Below are 17995 nucleotides of genomic sequence, written 5' to 3'. Positions count from 1 at the left end.
AAAATTTCTCAAAGTTTCTTGGGCATACGTAGTTGAGTTAAGAGAATGGATGATGATCCACTCTGCAGGATCTCGGGCGGGAACAGAAGATATTAAGCTCAAAATTTTGCCTCATCGCCTTACCTTGACCCCGACGCTGCTGGTGGCTTCTCAGCTGTGGCTGGGTGGTTCAATTTGGGTTGCTAATACGCGCTAACGGCCTGTGGTTGCTGACTGCATGTTTAGCCTCGAAAAAGACCGATGTTTAATTGGTTGAGAATGCACCAGGGATCCCGGTCTTCCGCTAGTTTCGGGTTTTATGAGCAGACGGACTGCCAGAAACGCCTTGTTCGGATTGAAGTTCTTGCAAAACATGACCTCGCCGGGGTTATTCCCGTCAGCCACCTTTATGTCTCTTTCGTCGCCTGTGGGGGCTGTCAATGAGTGAGTGGCCTTCGCTCGCTTTGTCTCACTTATCCTACGTGGCTATGGTCTTGGCTTCATGGACCCCGGTGGTGGACCCCGGTCGGCTGAGCCTCATTTTGGCAATTCTCGCCTGACATCTTTCTTTTGAGATAGAAGGTCCTCCGAGACGAAAACCCCCACTGGCACGAATTCATTCTTGTTCAACATTCCAAGATTGGAAGCGCTACCAATAACTTGGAATACCCTAGCGGGCTCCGGGAACCTCGGGAAATAAGGTCCGCCTGGGTATAGGATGAATATAATGCCCAATGGAGTGGGTTCTCAAAGTGAACTTGAAAGTTGAATCATGGATATACTTCGTCTCCCTTCCAATCCCAACACTTGCCTCTTCCCCCATCAAAATCCGGCGACATTCCGATTAGGAATTTCAAAAGTCGCTCCGCTGAATCTGATGGCTCTAACATTTCTCTTCCCTTCCAAAAGTCCTTTGTAAAATCTGTTCGAACAGTCCCGGGATGTAGAGCAACAGCTAGAGCCTTTTTCCCTGACTTAGATCGCAGGTACAAGTCAAATGTCTTTGCCAGTTGAAATACCGAGGCCTTGCTCGCACGATAGGAGTACCAGCCACCGGAAGAATTATCAGAAATCGAGCCCACTCTTGCAGCCATCATCGCATAAACTGCATGGGATGGTAGCTCTAGTTGGCTTTCTCCTCCTGTTCCTGACGTGCTTGTACTTTGAAATTCAGGCGTAGACTTAGCCGGAAGAAATTGAGACAGGTGCTTCATGAGCAAAAGCGGACCCAGAGCATTCACCTGAAAGCTATCTAGTGCGCTTGCCGCATCGATTTGCGATGGCGATTTTTCAACATGAAGAATTCCCGGGACCGTCAATGCTAGACGAAGCGGTGTATCTGGATAATCCCTCCGGATTGCGTCTGCCATTGACGAAATCGTGGACTCGTCTGTAGCCATTAGAATTTGCCTTGTCCCACAGCCTTAAGAGAATGGAAAGCTATCCCAATTACCTTTCACGTCAACCTCAAACAAGCGTAGTCGCCTTTCCGCACTAGAAGGTACATTCTTGCCGGTAAGAATTCGGTCTCGGACTCCAGCACAGTCCTTGCGCGTTGTTGCGACGACTGGAAGCTCGGTTCTCGTGAGCAATTGCTGGGCGAATGCGAGGCCTAGCCCCCTCGAGGCTGGTGCTACCAGCGCAAAGCCATGGGAGCCCCCTGCCATTTTGTTGATAGAGTTTATCGAATGGTTGAGTAGATGAGTGCTGAAGGTTGCAATTCGCTCAAAAGAAGGAACACTCTTCCTCGATCGTGATGACGTCATATCATATGGCAAGGAAGTAAAGAATGTGTAACGTTGAACACAAAACTAAAATAAAATAGAAGCTTGATTCCGCCTCACTTTACTTACATGGGCATTCGGTGGTTCGTTTCACCGTCAGCAGGAAAAATAATATCAGACTTTGCATTAACTAGTTGACCCGAACACCCCCCCCCTTTCCATCGTCCGGTTCGGTCTATTAGAGAGGTATCCAACGTACCAGCTAAGGTAAATACTATTCAGGACGACTTCTTTACTATCATTCAATTTATATATAATTATATATCTATAGGAACTTGAATAAAGTAATCGCGTTAGCTTCAAAGTTTCCGAGAACTTCAAATGAGTCCTATCATCCCCTCCTAGGATTGACGGTCTCCTCTTCAAGCGGAATTGGCGTTTATGTGGGCATCATTCTTATAATTATGTATGATATAACAATTCTGAGGGCGCTATATCGGTTAGTTGTATCCTTTAAAATCGCAGAAATGACTTGTAGCCGATGCTTGGACATCAGCTCGGCGAAAAGTCTTTATACCGTTGCTGCTGCAAGAGCCCTTTGCCACTTACGTTACAATTTATTATAGGTTATCAATTAGAGTGTATTACGAGTCCACTAGCAACCAATAAGAAAATATCCTTTCATCATAGTAAAGGGCTTTCAAGTTGATTTGCCCAGGTGCCTGGAGTCAGTGCCCACGCTCGGTATAAATCTAGGTCACCGGCGGCCGTAGAGCGAATAGTAATGAATCAAGGAACACATGGGGACCAAACATCCAATCCGTTCTCAAATAAGGAATTCTTTTCTTTTTTCCTGTTTTATGTACTTTGTCTTCAGTGTCTATTTCTGTGGCGTGAAATCCATCAGTCTCTCCGCGTTGAATTTTGCCAATAACGATTAATCGTGTTATTTGGTTCAACTGAAAATGTCGTTCCCCTCAGCCTTGACAAGCTTGACTCAGAATCCACAATTACGACTGCTGAATGCACTTCGAGAAAATGCCAAGCCGATTATGACCTTCTTGGGCCTTCCATCGTTTCGAACAGCTCAGGTGGTTGCGTTGACTGGCGTCGATGTTAGTATCGACCTTTCATTTTACATAGTTCATAATTTAACTAATAGAAACAAGGGCATTATCATTGATTGTGAGCACGGCAATATCACTGATGATGGTATGCATAGCTCAACTGCCGCTATCGCTGCTCTGGGCGTGTCGCCGCTTGTCCGCCTCAGAATGACTCACTCGGATTTGATCAAAAGAGCTTTGGATGCCGGTGCACAGTAAGTAATACGAATTTTTGTTATTCCAATGCTAAATTATCTTAAGTGGCATTGTTGTCCCTCAAATAAATACTGCTGAAGAGGCAAAATTCGTTGTTCAGTGTTCAAAATTCCCTCCACAGGGACTTCGTGGGCAGGGCTCAGCATTCCCAGCAATCGCTCACGGCATCGATATTCCAACATACATGAAAACTGCGAACGAAACTATCATCACATGCGTTCAAATTGAATCTCAAGCCGGAGTCGAGAATGTTGACGTTATCTGTGCTGTACCCGGTGTTGGTTAGTAACAGAATACACACCCGCATGGATAACTTCGCTAACCTCGGTCAAGATATGATTTTTATCGGGCCAAATGACCTTGCTCTATCCATCCTTGGGTACGTCCCCGCAAAGGGTAACGAGCCTGAGTTTGTCAACGCTATCGAACAAATCGTGGCAGCTGCCAAAAGGCATGGCAAATGGGTCAGTCGATTATCGAATGACGGAGCATCTTGCAAAGAGCACTTGAAGATTTTTGATAGTGTGGCTATGAGCTATGATGTGCGAGCGCTTCAGAATTGGTATATCAGTGAGTTGCAGGTTGCACGCTCGTGATTCACTGTAAATAAGACAAGACATTCTCATCTGGAGTAAATAGCCAAGCCGCGGATGGTCAATGCCAGCATGGTAGCTTGGGCCCAATGAGAGGCAAGTTTCGTTTTAAAGATCACCACGATCTACATCGATCATATAAATGCTAAACCCGGAATGTTTGGCGTGTCGAGATACTCAGCTGCGTTGCTCTCCTTGTTCTTTCCCCATTAACGATCTGCATCGGTGACACTACTACTAGTAGTATCCCTGGACCATCTTGGTTGTCGAACTTGGTATAAGTTATATTGAAGTCCTAATTCAATCGTAAATATACATCTTCCTTCGCCTTTGGCCTAGAAAAAAAAAACAGGAAAAAAGGCAAAAGGGTAATCGAGGTAGGCCAAGCCTTTTCAAATAATACTACTCTTTCCCCCGAATCCAGCTTCTTTGCCTGAAAATGGGTTCAAATATGTTCTATCCCTTGCGCTGCAACGTGTGATAACCGAGCTTTTCCCTCGCCTCCGCAATTGAAGCACCCCCAGCGATCAATTCTCGAATCTCATCTTCACTCATTTCGATCTTTCGTGCGATCTCAGCAACCTCACGAGCTCGATCTCGCGGAACAATAACAACGCCATTTGCATCGGCAACGACAATATCGCGAGGCTGTACACGCACCTTTCCGATGCCAATTGACTCATTGACTCCCCCAACTTGAACACGATCTTTACCGGTTCGCATCCAACGTCCAGCCGTAAAGACCGGGTAGTTCTCGTCTATCGCGCGGTTCACATCCCGACATACTCCGTCAATAACTGTTCCAGCAATTCCACGTAGACCAGCATACTGGGTCATTATATCGCCCCAGACAGTGCAATCAGTGCGACCACCGTTGTCAATAACCACTACGTCACCAATAGCGACGTCGTCGATGAAGTCACCAACACTTCCTGGTGGGTTGCTGGCGGGAACGTAGCGAACTGTGAAGGCCGGTCCGACCGTAACTCCTTCGTAATTAGCCAGAGGCATGATGTTGTATGCCTGGCCGGGGATTCCGAGTTTATCAAGCGCATCTGAGACTCCGGGGGTATCTGACTTGGCGAAAAGAGCTGACAACTCTTGATCTTCGAGACTAGCATCCTTGGGGTTGCGATTGGGCGCTTTCGCGACGGGTATGGCGGATGCTGTCTTTTTATTCTGTTGAATGGCCTCGAATTTCGTGTCATGCATGACCTCAGACACGGGTTTGCCGGCCAGAACTTCCTTGACCATAAGGGCCTGACGATGGTCGATTCGCTCTCCCAAGTCCAAAACTTCTTCGATGCGCTCGGCTGGGACGAACACTGTTCCACATCTATCGGCAATCACATAGTCTCCTTCGCTGACCGTGACACCCCGGACCTGCAGAGACGAACCGGAGTTCAGTTGCACAATCCGATTACGTGCGCTAATCATGGTCACGCCTCGACCATAAACGGGATATCCGATGTCTCGACTACCGTCAATATCACGACTCATGCCATCGATGATTGTTCCACGGATTTTTCTCATTTGTGAGGCATTTGCGACTATGTCTCCCCAGCAGGATACCCCTTCTGTACCACCGGAGACAACGAGGATCCGGTCATCCGTTGTAACCGCATCTATAACTGGCGTGAGAAGATGCTTCGTGGGTGCGGTTTGTTTCTTGATGCCCACTTCCACTGTGCTGGCACGTCCAACAATCTTCGGGCAGTCCCAGAGGGGTCGTAGTCCGTATGTAGCGCCTTTGAGCTGGAGAAAATCCAAGGCGTCAGACACTGTATTGGTGTCAAGTGCTGAGAGTCGGTCCAAATGCTGGCTTGACTCATGGTGTCGGCTGTGGTGATCGGTAGGTAATGGAAACACCCGGGCAGTAATTTTTATTCAATGGCTTTCTTGGATTTGAAGAACTGTAGAGGCGAAAGACTCTACTCCGCCCTGGCTACTACCTATATGTAGGGTTCAGACAGGCGGGGTTGTCATTGCTCGAACCATGCGATTATGGTAGGGTAGGTAACGACAGTTGCACAAATGGCCCTAGAGATCGGGAATTATCCGGTATGCCGTTCACTCGCCTTTCCATGATTGTAGATCATGGAATCGGCGAAAAGGGAGTTTGCCGATGTTCAACCGAGCTTCCCCAACAACCAGTGAACTCTTTAGGCCTGCGGGAACACGCGATTACACCGATATTAGGGTAATCTCATACTTGAATAGTTTTATCAAAATTAAAAATTAACTCATCTCGGGCTTTCGAGATGTGACTAATTTTTGTTTGTAAATCCAAACGGTATATTGGTAACTCTCCGATATCTGCCGCTTTTTGACCCCAATGAAACACTCGGCAAAAATCTGAGATGGCTGATACTAAGCTTGAGCATAGGCTTCGCTGCGATTCACTGGACTTATGATCCTGGCTATATAATGTTCTCTCGACGTTTGACTGCTTCGAGGTACACTGACTTTCCAGGTCGCTTCCTCGGTACACGCATGAGACCTCATTCACGCCATCTCCAAAGAAGAACGCTCACTGTAGGAATTCCATCTCAGTCATTAAATTCCAAAATGGAAACACATTTGCTTGAACTTCCCATTCCTTCTGAGGATATTGCTTTCGGTTTAATGGGCGATTTCGAAGCAGACACTCATCCCAACAAAGTGTCTTTGATCGCAGGAACATATCGTGATGAAAATGGAAAGCCCTGGGTTTTGCCCAGCGTTGGAATGGTACGTCCACTAGGACTTTGAAGTTCAACCCCAGGGCCTAACGACCATTATAGGCAAAGGAGCGCCTTCGTGATGAAAATCACGAATATTTGGGAATAGCAGGCTCGCCAAAGTTCATCAACCTGGCAAAGGAACTTATCTTCGGGTCAGTTGCATCCGGCTTTGAAGATAACATTGGGTCAATCCAAACAGTGTCCGGTACAAGTGCAAACCACCTTGCTGCCACATTCTTGGCCGACCGACTTCGCCCAAACCGCGTTTTCATTCCATCGCCGACCTGGATCAATCACAAATCTATATGGGAGGCGACCGGGGTCACAGTTGCAGAATATCCGTACTACTCTTCCAGTACAAAACAAGTGGATATGGCTGGGATGATGGATACCTTGGATCAGGCCGAGCCCAACGACATTGTCGTTCTGCAAGCTTGCGCACACAACCCCACTGGTGTCGACCTGTCGCCGTCTCAGTGGCGGCAAATTGCCGATTTATGTCATCAAAGGATGCTATTTGTCGTCTTTGACAGTGCATACCAAGGTTTTGCGACTGGCGATGTTGACGGTGACGCGTGGGCGGTTCGTCATTTTACAGAAAAGGTTCTCGCGTTCGAAAACCATCCAGGCTTGTGCGTTGCACAGTCATTCTCGAAGAACTTTGGGCTGTATGGTGAGCGTGTCGGTGCTTTACACCTGGTCTTACCACGGAATGTTTCGGTACAGGGTGCGCGTGGTGAACTGATGGCAATTGTGCGAAGGGAATATTCCAATCCACCTCGATTTGGAGCAAGTATAGTTCAAAAGGTCCTGGGTGACCGTGGTTTGAGGGTACAATGGGAAGATGATTTGAACATCATGAGTTTACGGATTAAGAATATGAGACGGGAGTTGAGGCGCGGGCTGGAGAAAGAGACGCAGCAGGACTGGTCGCATGTGGAAACGCAGATTGGAATGTTCAGCTATACGGGCTTGACGAAGGAGCAGGTTTCTCGACTTCGACACGAGTTCCATATCTATTTGTTGCCGTCAGGCCGCATCAGTGTGTGTGGGTTGAATGAAGGTAATATCCAATACGTGGTCCACGCTATTAGCGAAATTACAAAAAGCTAGCTGCACACATGATGATCCTGAAGGTTTCACGGTTTGCAGTGCGACACGATGAGAAGAATGCTCTTTAAGTAATTACTTCAAATTGTCCTGCCTTTTGATTGAATTATCTACATATCCCCCTGATAACTTCGATAACTACTCCATATCTCTCACTTTACCTCAATATTTACTAGTTTCGTTCACTTATATTCTAAAACCTCCACTCTATCCAAGGCCTCTTGCCATATTCATAGGTATGCTGTAAGTTTGATCTGAGTATGCTGAACCGGTAGATTAACTAAAATATCGAAAGGTCGACAACTTTCCATTCCAACTGCCTATGATCAAATCTCTGGTTTAAATTATTTCTACTATTTGTTGGCATTCTGTGTCGGAATTTAAAAGATGCTACACATGCCTATTTTATGGGTTAATCGATTTGACAACAATGTCTCTTTTTAACTTCTTTGCTATGTTGATTGAACTTGGACTTCTTTCAAAAAATGACATATCCATTCATTCATCCCAGTTTCCTACTAGTTCTAGCCCTGCTCTATTCCAACTACCACCAACTAGAACTTCTCTCGGTGTTTTGGCTTCCCTTCGCTCCTCCGACCACCAACTACTCCGAGTCCGAGTCTTGAGGCTGCAGCCTCTCAGCCTCTCTCCGTGCTTTAGTTGCCTTTAGCTCCTCGTGTCTTTGCCAGAAACCTTGCCAGTTTCGTCTTCCTCGACTCAGAAACTCTGCGTATTTGAATGTTGTTTTGACCATGGGTATTATGAGACGAGAAATTGCGATGAACCTTTTTTGCCTTTCGAAGTCGAAACAATTCTCAATATCAAACCGTACGTAAGCCGAGTCTTCATTTTGAGGCCAGGCATACTTCCGCTTGATCTGTCTCGTTCCTCTTTCATGTGCCCCCAGAATAAAGTATGCAATCGCCCTACCGAGCGGAGAGCCCAAAAATGCATCATATTGCGGCGAAGCAGACTTCCAGGTGAGCAGCCCACTTTCCCGTCAGGGCCTTTCGCTAGCATCAAAATTGTCCAGGATACATGTCATTGTTTGTTGGCCCACTTTTACACGCACAAAGATGTGCTTCAAAGACTCGAGTGGATGGTCGCGCTCGTATACAGCCTGGATAACTTCAGACACATGAGGAGCCATGGATGTCTTCGATTTGTAGAGATTTTCAATGATTATCACACCTGGTCCAGTGTAACCCGCCCAGAGAAAATCATCTTTGTTCTGTCTAATCAGAATCGCTGCCAAGTAGTGTCTCCAACATATACTCAAATGATCTCTGTGGGTGCTCTATCGAGAAAATCTGCCTTCCTAGACAGAAAGGGATAAGACACAGGTTCACATTTAACCATTAGTGATTCATCTTCATCGATATTCTGAAAGGTAAGACTTGATCTGCCAGTGGGAATCCGAGAATCGGACACCTTGGTATTCTCAATCAATTTTCGCCATTTCTTCCCCGCCTTTCGGCGCTCGTGGTACGGGTTAGGTGGTTTACTTTCTTCAAATTCACCTTCAAACCCACCATCCGTGGTGAAAAGGCTCGTGTTAGCCGAACTTCTCTCGATGTGGTTCAAAAGTTGCGTGAAGAACCAACTCAAGCCTATCACAAATGGGGCGATTGATGATAAAAAATCGATGATTTCCATTTTGCCTCACTCTTCAGGTATACTATCTAGTCGCGATATTTCTGATGTGGGTTTCTTGGGTTTTTAAGCTGCTCTTCCTGGACAAAGAACAAAGAGACCGCAATCAAAACTTGGGTCGTACTACTTCTTTGTCTCGTACAAATTGAAAAATATCCCATTCTCCATTACCCAAGCAGTTTATCTTCAAGCTCCAAATAAAATGGGGATATGAATACTAAAGCACTTTTGTATTTGTTGTGGGGACTTTATGAAGAAGAACGAAAATCCACTCGCTTAATGAACGACGAAAATGCAGGCTGCTGATACAAACGTCAAATACGGTTTTTTAGGGAAGCTGGGCAGTCTTTTTCATTCAACCCTGTATAAAGTTCTGCCAACCCAGTCAAAATAAGATTCCCCCTTCACTTTCTGGGAAATATACGGTTATATCGGTGTAAGCCCCATTCCTGTGGGTAGTAGCAGTCAACCCGCGTTCAGAGTCTGCCTTGTCCGATGGGCTGATTACCTTCAGCAGCCGCCCGGGGCCCTAGCTGGCATCTAGGCCCCACTTTGACTTCAAACAGGTCAATTAATGACTGCCGTTTGTTTCTGACTCGGGCGTAAAGACAAGTAAGACGGCCAAACCTCGGGGCGGGCGAAGTACGATGCCTCTTCGCGATTTGCTTATAGGCAGAGCCAATTGTAACTTGGCGATCCGTAAGCCAGTTCGGCATCTTTTTGGCCCCAGTCAAGGCTCACCCACCCTCCACTGCAAGTTAAAGAGGACGAGTTCATATCAGAACTTGGACTTTTTGATAGTCTTGCGTTCTTCGGCCATACCACAAAGTCTTCTAAGCCCAGCTACCCTTCTACCTGGCTTTCCAGTCATAATTCAAACAAGAAAACCAAATAAATTCATCTATCGTTCTTCTCATTGCTTTCGTCGCCTTTACCACTGCAGAAAGTACAACCTCAATTTGGTTTTTCGGAAACGCATACCTCTGGAACTCTCATATTCCTCGCTATACAAGCGGCGCTGCCAGTGTTGCCGGCATCAACGCAGACGCTACAACATATCTCATCAGCTGTCTGAGTGATGCCCCAACTACTGACTGCCATATCAAGACCCCTTTCACCATGATCAGGGGTCCTGATACCTTCAGCTTCATCGGGGTCTATACTGCCGAACGGACAGGTGGATTGCAAATCACTGCCTCCAGAGACTTTGACTGCACTTTCACTGCTAGCTCTCTATCTGCGTCCTGCTCGTTCAGTTATTCGGCCACGGGCTCCGCCTCTGGCATAGAGTATGCAACCTCGACCTCGGCTACTACTTCCAATATCCCTTCGGAATCTGTCACCTCGTACAAATTGACTGTCATCGGTGGTGTCAATTCATTACATACATCTGCAGCTACCACAACTTCCAATGTAGCCGCTGGTCCTCTCCGACCGTTAATTACTGCTGCGCCTATTGGGGCAGCTGCTGTTGCTGTTGCGGGTTTATTTTGATTATTGTGGTAGAGACTTCATTGTTTTCGCATTCATTCCTGGTGTTAAACTACTGCGTATCGCGAAAAATAATTTCAAATCCGAGTGTAGACAAAAACTTTCTCAGGCCTTTTCCACCCATTCTTGGTCGGCTTTCAAACCTCTCGACGGCGCGGGTCTATAATCTAGAATCAGAAAAAGTAGGATCACTTAATCATCAGAAAACAACTCACGTATCTTCGTTGGATTCATCTAAAGGGCCTAGGGGCTTAGCAAGAAGAAACAAGGGGCGTTCGAAAATTCTGTTTATCTCTTCAAGGCTCATTCCAGCCGTTTCAGGGATAATGAAATAAGTGTAGATGAATGCAACCACACAGAACCCAACAAATAGGACGAAGGCGCCCCATTGATGAAGACTAGTAAGTAATGACGGGGTGGCTTTGGTTATAGCGAAGTAGAATAACCAATGGAAACATTGTGACAATGCGCCGCCAAACGAGCGAATTTTGTTAGGCCAGAGCTCTGCGCCAAAAAGATAAGGCAAGCTGTAAAGACCTACTGCCCATCCAAATGCATGAATATAGATGAACGCTAATGCTGCATCGGTTGAACCCTTGCTCATGCTATCGTGGTGGCTTTGGTATATTTTCAGATAGCCGGTCAAGTATGAGTGACAAACGATTTGGACCGAAATACCGATCATGAGCGACTTCCGGCGTCCAACGACGTCAATAAAGAACAGCGATGCAGCTAAGCAGCAAATCAATTTTGCAATAGTGTAAAGGCCAGTTGAGTAAACCTTAACATCTGAGCTTGTGATTCCGACCAGACCAAAAATTGTAGGCAGATAGTTGGTGATGGCATTAGCACCGGACATTTGTGCCAAGATGTAGACAAAAATAGTCAATTGCACCCGTCGTAGATTTGACTTTACCAAAAAGGTCTCTTTGATAATACTGACCTTGATGTTGTTTCCAAGGCCAGCCTCTCGATCTTCCATACTAGAGACCATCATCTGGAACTCGGTGTCCACACAACTCGAATCGCCTGGTGATCCACGAAGCTTGATCAACGCAGCAAGGCATTGTTCTTGTCTGTGATCAAGTAGCAGCCACCGAGGAGACTCCACGGTAATGAATGAGAGCGCAATGCTAATGGCGGGGGCTAAAGTCTGCGAGAACCAAGGAGTTTGATACTGTAGATCCTTCCCGGGCGCAACATGGATAGAGCAGCCGTAAACAATGAAAACGCCAAGTGATTGGCCAGCGAGCATGCATATATTAAACCACAAAGCCATAAGTCCCCGAACGGATTTGGGTGCAATCTCCGAGATTGCCATTGGACAAACAACTGAAAGAGCGCCAATTCCCAGACCGGCAATAATTCGACCAGTATAAAGAGCCCCGGCATTGCCTGAGGAGAAGCAAGATATGAGAGAACCGACAATATAAATGAGCTGATATATGCGAAGCGACATCAATCGACCAATTGCATCATTTAATAAGAACGATAGCAATGCCCCTACTCCGGCACCTAGGTTGACAAGGGAAACGATATTCGATATGGAGTTTTCCTCAAGTTCATACGTGTTTTGGAAAGATGGAAGCTGCGTAATGGCAGCGGCAGATCCTTCATCCCAGCCTAGACTCATAAGCTTCGAATTTCAAGACTAACTTGAAGGCAAGCCTACCTTTGGCACATCCCCCAAGGGCAAATGCAAATGCAGTCAGGAAAAGCCGCCAGTTGAATATCTCTCCTGGGGATTCTTTGATGGACTGGACATATTTTGCCAAGGAAGACCTTTGCTTTAGCATATCCGATGAATTGTGATATTCGCCTTGTTGGGTCATTTTTGCCTTTCAACATGCTGTATTTGATATGCACGTTACGTGGTTTTATGTGATGATGAGGCTACCCAGACCCCAGGCTCCCTGAATGTGGGGTACCCATCCTCACAATTCCATCGGATGCATCCGATTAGTGATGACAAGAGCAGATTTCTCCCAACGGCTCGCACCGAAATTTGGAAGTCTAATTTTTCGGAACAGCCGATTGTCTAACTTTCCATCTCTTCATTCGGGGACGTACGCATAGATGTCATTATTCGAATCTATCATTGTCGGCTGCATACCTATCCCGGTAATATGCTCGTGGAACAAAATATCTAAAGGAACGTTTTGTGCGCTGTGGAAATTTTAAGAATCTCTTCAAGTTTGTTTTATATAGTAGGTACTAATATGGCCCTAACATCTCAACCCATTAAAGTGCCAGTGGAATCAAGCCGTTATAATTCGGTGCACAAATCAAATACCGGCTCCCGAGGTCCAGCCTTGGAGTAGTAGGATACTTCAAAAGTTTCAGTTTGCAAGAAATATATATCATAGATATCAAAATAGCATATTACAATCTATATCACTGTTTTGCCATCATATTCAATGCACTTCCGGCCTTGAAGTACTCAATCTGTTCTAGAGTGAAGGTGTGGTTGAGATTAGTTTCCCATTCCCCATTGACCGACATTCTCAGAGGTTTACCCGGCTCTAGATTAGCGAGTCCCATAAGACTGATCTGATCCGGGGATCGAATGCGATCATAGTCGGCCTCATCCGCAAATGTCAAAGCAAGCATGCCCTGCTTTTTCAAGTTTGACTCGTGGATGCGAGCGAAAGATTTGGCGATGATAGCCTTGCCACCAAGGTATCGGGGCTGCAGTGCCGCATGTTCTCGTGAAGATCCCTCTCCATAATTGTGGTCAGCAATCACAACCCAAGGCTGGCCATGAGCTTTGTAATCTCTTGCAGTCCCAGGTACGTCACCGTCCTTCTGAGATATATGATTACGCACAGTATTGACCTTGTCGTTCTCAGCATTGATAGCCCCGATCAGAGTGTTGTTTGAAATATTCTCAAGGTGACCGCGGTATCGGAACCAAGGCCCAGCAGGAGTGATATGATCGGTGGTGCATTTTCCTTTGGTCTTGATCAAAATCAGACAGTCATTGAAGTCTTCTCCATTCCAGGGCTCAAATGGAGCTAGTCTTTGCAACCGTTCCGATGACTCTAGAATCTTGACTTCTACGCCACTTCTGTCAATGGGAGGGGCTTTGTATGCAGTATCGGAATCCAAATAGCCATTTTTGGGAAGGGTTTTGCCTGACGGATGTTGAAACCTGAATTCCTCACCAGATGGTGTTTTTAATGCATCGACAGTGGGGTCAAAATCTAGATCGGTTGAGAAGACCTTGGCGATCACAATTTCGGGCGATGCAAGGAATATATTCGTTTGAGGATTGGAATCCAAGCGACCAGAGAAGTTCCTATTGTAGGATGTGATGATTGAGTTGGAGGTGCCCTGCACATAATCAGCCACCGGCCTGGAGGAAGGAGATTTGGTTATGCTATGCAAACCTTGGGCATATCAACTCGATCCCACGATCCGCAACATGGACCACATGCATTTGGAAGCATTACTGCTCCCAATTTCTCAAACACTGGTAGAATTCCAGCATCATTCAACGTCTCACGCGTTTGGAGACTACCCGGTGAGATCAAAAGAGGCATCACCGGTTTCAGTCCCGCATCCAACGCTTGCTGCGCGAGGCTAGCGGCACGACCCATATCTTCAAAAGACGAGTTTGTGCAAGAGCCAATCAAGCCAGCCTTCAGATCCTCCGGCCACTTGTTTTTTTTCACGGCATCGCCAAATTGTGCCAGTGGAGTAGAAAGATCCGGCGTGAAGGGACCATTTATACGTGGCTCCAATGTCGACAAGTCAATTTCGATCACACGGTCATACTCCGCACCCAAATCTGCTTGCAGCTCCGGTGCAATTCTTTCAATCGCTGCAGCCATATCATGACGATGATTTGAACGTAGATAATCGACCATTTGTGGTGCATAGGGGAAGATAGACGTCGTAGCTCCTGTCTCGGCACCCATGTTGCAAACAGTAGCCATTCCAGTAGCTGATAGGGACTTCGCGCCATCACCAAAATATTCTATAATTGATCCAGTTCCTCCCTTGACTGATACCAATCCTGCTACCGCGTTGATAATGTCCTTCGGCGAGGTCCATCCAGAAAGCTTACCGGTCAGGCGAACACCGAGCACCTTAGGTGCCTGGAGCTCTAGAGGAAGACCAGCCATCACATCAACTGCATCGGCACCACCAACACCAATGGCAACCATACCTAATCCACCCGCATTTGGCGTGTGAGAATCTGTCCCAATCATCATCCCACCAGGAAATGCGTAATTTTCCAATACAATTTGATGAATGATTCCTGCGCCCGGTTTCCAGAATCCTATGTTATATTTCTGGCAGACAGTTTCCATGAACTCATATACTTCTCTATGAGTATTCAATGCTCGAGGTAGGTCCTCTTTTTCTCCGTCTCGGCTAACAATCAGATGGTCGCAATGAACCGTCGTGGGTACCGCGGCTGATTCCATTCCTGCGGACATAAATTGGATGAGGGCCATTTGGGCGGTCGCATCCTGGCAGGCTATGCGCAAAGGGCGTAACTTGAGCTGGGATGCGCCTCTTTCGACAGGTTCGTCAAAGCTGTCATCCAGGTGGCTGTACAGCACCTTCTCTGAGTACGTCAGAGGTCTCTTGAGCCTGAGGGAGAGTATGGTTGTTAGTTTTGATCGTTAACTTTGGATTCATTTCACTTGCCGATCCCTGAGCGATTGGACTTTGGAGGGGAATTGGCTCAAATTGATGGTCTGTGATTCAAGTCGACTCAATGGGACTCGGGCGAGAGAGGCGAAGCCTCGAACTAGACGGAGGTGGCCCAGTCGTGCCTTGAGCATGTTGATACAATTCTACCAGGCAGTGATGGGTTTGCACAAAATTTCAGTCTCCTCATGTTTATCTATTTGATCTCTAATCATCACAATCTGAATGGCCCTCTTTTGGATTTTCGGATGCATCCGCCGGCTAAGCCGATGAAATTCGCCGATCGGCACATGGGAGTGGGGATGAGGAGATGATAAGGGCATGGCCCCGACGGCGAGAGAACCAAGAGCAGAACGACCATCATTGATGATAACTAAGCGAAGGAGAGCGACGTTGCTGTATGTTTATCGGATGACTAGGGGAAAGGGAGGAGAGCGAGGCTGTCTAGACGGAAGGACGACACAACAATCTCAATGCCCGAGGCACCCATGCCTCAAAATCACCACGTCGCAAATTTTTGAGATGTAATTCACTAATTATATGCCATACTTGACTAGTTACTGCGTGGCCTGGGCGAACTTAAGTTAATATGTAACTCTTACCAGTAGTAGATTTTCTTGCCGTATCAAACTTGCAAGAATTTCATAGGCATTAAGGGCTTACATTGATGGAAGAAATTATCCGGGCTCTCACTGGAACGGCAAATTAGATGATGAGATTACTACAGCAAAGACTCTATTTGCATACTGATCTACAATCTAACTCTTCCAGTAAATGTTACCCTCTAATAGGCGACGCGCTGTTCGGAACACTGTTGCTGCAACCAGCTCGCCCTTATCAAATTGAGCTCCAACAAGCAAATTTCCACTTGCGTGGCCTATCGTGATACCTGCATCACTTATTTGATTCTTGCAGCTCTCAGCTTCAACCGTGCTGCCAGCGACCCGGGCGGCAGAAGAAATGGCTAGTGCAACAGTGATTGGCACAGCCTTGTGTGGCTGGCCAACAGAGATGGCCCGCACAAGTAAATCGACAGGTGCGGCCGGACTAGAGGATTCTGGCGCAGAAACCAAGCAAATCTTCGGAATACTTCCAGGGACGGACTCGGTTGACGTAGCGATGCCCATTTTGACTCCAGCTTGGCGCCGAATCGAATCAAGTCGGGTGAGAAGATCCGGGTGAGTCGTTATTTCCTCCGGCGTCAGGTCTCCTCGAACGCCGAATTGACTTGCTTGGACAAAAACGCATGGATTTGCAACATCAATGCAGGTAGTTGGGATACCGTCAAACTCGTCTATCGCATTGCCTGTTGGTAACATCTTTCCAGTTACTGAGCCGGCCGGATTCACGAAGTCTAATTGGATCAGAGAGGCTGTACCGGCAACACCATCAATTGTAAAATCTCCACAGGACGAAGCCTCCCCATCAACTACGGGGAAGGTCGCAGTGATTATTTTTCCAGTGTTGGTGTTATGAATGCGAACAACGGCCGAGTCTGAATTGTTTGGAGGGACAAGGTTTTGATCAATGGCAAATGGGCCGATGGCACTTATCATGTTTCCGCAGTTGCTGGAATAGTCAACATCGGTGCCCTTGACACTTAGCGACACGAAAGTGTAATCAACGTCGGCATCGGGGTGTGTAGATTCCCCCACGACACAGACTTTGGACAGGCTAGAAATACCTCCACCAAGACCGTCAAGCTGTCGTCCATATGGATCGGGACTACCGATGACACCGCGAAATATATCATCCCATTGAGGCCGCGGAGGGAGATGGGCCTTATTGAAGATCACAGCACGAGAGGTTCCGCCACGGTAGTAGGCTGCTGGGAGGCTGTGCTGTTTCGACACGTATCTCCTACTAGTGGCGCCATAGGTCGCTCGTTTTTGAAAATAAAACTTGAACATTGTGAAAATTGCAGCAAGGAGTAAATCCAAGCGGACTGTGACATATATCTAACCTAAAATAATTGTGGGCGTATCGGAGTCAGACATCGGATGCATCCGATCAGACACACTACTTGCGAAGTCGCTTGATTGTCGGACCCATCGGCTCGCCCGCTCGCAAAGCGGCAAATGTCTTTCCATCAATCTCAGAGCGCTCCTGGCAGATCTCCACAACTTGTTCCATTAACGATGGGGGCACGACAACTACTCCATTCTCGTCACCGACTAGTATGTCGTTCGGGTAAATCCACAGGTCACCTTGAAACTGCAACGCCACGTTGATTTCGGAAGCACGCGTGAATGTGTTCGAGCCCAGGACGGAAGTTCCTCGGGCAAAGACCTGTTTATCAGTTGACAAATTGCTATGGCGATTATTTTCAAAGTATGGCAGCCTCAACTTACTGGGAATGAAATGTCCCTGTGTTCTTGCGTATCCCTCATTCGGCCATCAATAACGACCCCGAGCGCGCCCAAATTCTGAGCACGCGTGGACATGAGGCCTCCCCAACATGCTGATGGCAAGCCCTTTGGCTGCTGGATATACATCACATGGCCTAATTCATTGGCATCTGCGAAATGCAATGGCGGACTTGGTTCCGGGCTCTTGGTTTCAACCATCTTCACAGTGGTGGCAGGGCCGTAGATACTAGTACCTGGTTTGGGTGAAAACATTCTGAGACCATCAAGAAACCCGCCATATGGCTGCTTGAGCTTTACAAGCGCGTCGCCAATCTGGTTGATTAGAGGGAATATCGAAGCAAAAATCTTGGGTTAGAACGTACATCGCAG

General features: G+C 47.0%; 8 protein-coding genes across 8 annotated transcripts; 3 read left to right on the top strand and 5 right to left on the bottom strand.

Moving 5' to 3' along the window:
• Positions 1–749: 749 nt before the first annotated feature.
• Positions 750–1646, bottom strand: N7509_012422 (uncharacterized protein; the record flags this gene model as incomplete). Its single annotated transcript, XM_056637059.1, has 2 exons — positions 750–1369; positions 1433–1646. The coding sequence occupies 2 exons, from the start codon at positions 1644–1646 to the stop codon at positions 750–752; spliced, it is 834 nt and encodes a 277-aa protein (XP_056483089.1).
• Positions 1647–2668: 1022 nt separating this feature from the next.
• On the top strand, positions 2669–3621 carry N7509_012421 (HpcH/HpaI aldolase family protein; the record flags this gene model as incomplete). The annotated part of the gene is made up of 4 exons (XM_056637058.1): positions 2669–2818; positions 2873–3024; positions 3071–3306; positions 3359–3621. 4 exons carry the CDS (start codon positions 2669–2671, stop codon positions 3619–3621), a joined length of 801 nt encoding a protein of 266 aa, XP_056483088.1.
• A 453-nt stretch (positions 3622–4074) lies between these two features.
• N7509_012420 (RraA family protein) lies at positions 4075–5450 on the bottom strand (the record flags this gene model as incomplete). Its single annotated transcript, XM_056637057.1, has 2 exons — positions 4075–5399; positions 5447–5450. The coding sequence occupies 2 exons, from the start codon at positions 5448–5450 to the stop codon at positions 4075–4077; spliced, it is 1329 nt and encodes a 442-aa protein (XP_056483087.1).
• Positions 5451–6186: 736 nt separating this feature from the next.
• Positions 6187–7454, top strand: N7509_012419 (uncharacterized protein; the record flags this gene model as incomplete). The annotated part of the gene is made up of 2 exons (XM_056637056.1): positions 6187–6348; positions 6402–7454. 2 exons carry the CDS (start codon positions 6187–6189, stop codon positions 7452–7454), a joined length of 1215 nt encoding a protein of 404 aa, XP_056483086.1.
• Positions 7455–10223: 2769 nt separating this feature from the next.
• On the top strand, positions 10224–10598 carry N7509_012418 (uncharacterized protein; the record flags this gene model as incomplete). The annotated part of the gene is made up of 1 exon (XM_056637055.1): positions 10224–10598. One exon carries the CDS (start codon positions 10224–10226, stop codon positions 10596–10598), a length of 375 nt encoding a protein of 124 aa, XP_056483085.1.
• Positions 10599–10700: 102 nt separating this feature from the next.
• N7509_012417 (general substrate transporter) lies at positions 10701–12427 on the bottom strand (the record flags this gene model as incomplete). The annotated part of the gene is made up of 3 exons (XM_056637054.1): positions 10701–10755; positions 10811–12218; positions 12268–12427. 3 exons carry the CDS (start codon positions 12425–12427, stop codon positions 10701–10703), a joined length of 1623 nt encoding a protein of 540 aa, XP_056483084.1.
• Positions 12428–12989: 562 nt separating this feature from the next.
• On the bottom strand, positions 12990–15391 carry N7509_012416 (uncharacterized protein; the record flags this gene model as incomplete). Its single annotated transcript, XM_056637053.1, has 3 exons — positions 12990–13928; positions 13985–15197; positions 15255–15391. 3 exons carry the CDS (start codon positions 15389–15391, stop codon positions 12990–12992), a joined length of 2289 nt encoding a protein of 762 aa, XP_056483083.1.
• Positions 15392–16015: 624 nt separating this feature from the next.
• On the bottom strand, positions 16016–17971 carry N7509_012415 (PrpF protein; the record flags this gene model as incomplete). Its single annotated transcript, XM_056637052.1, has 3 exons — positions 16016–17120; positions 17278–17546; positions 17609–17971. Coding segments are annotated over 3 exons (1737 nt in total), but the record flags the coding sequence as incomplete, so codon positions are not given.
• Between the last annotated feature and the right edge of the window lie 24 nt (positions 17972–17995).

This window comes from Penicillium cosmopolitanum (assembly GCF_028827165.1).
Source record: "Penicillium cosmopolitanum strain IBT 29677 chromosome Unknown utg000011l:1.0-3548175.0:1.0-3550911.0, whole genome shotgun sequence".
Lineage (NCBI taxonomy): Eukaryota > Fungi > Ascomycota > Eurotiomycetes > Eurotiales > Aspergillaceae > Penicillium > Penicillium cosmopolitanum.
Note: the sequence above shows the minus strand (reverse complement) of the source record. Positions and strands in the feature narration are given on the sequence as shown.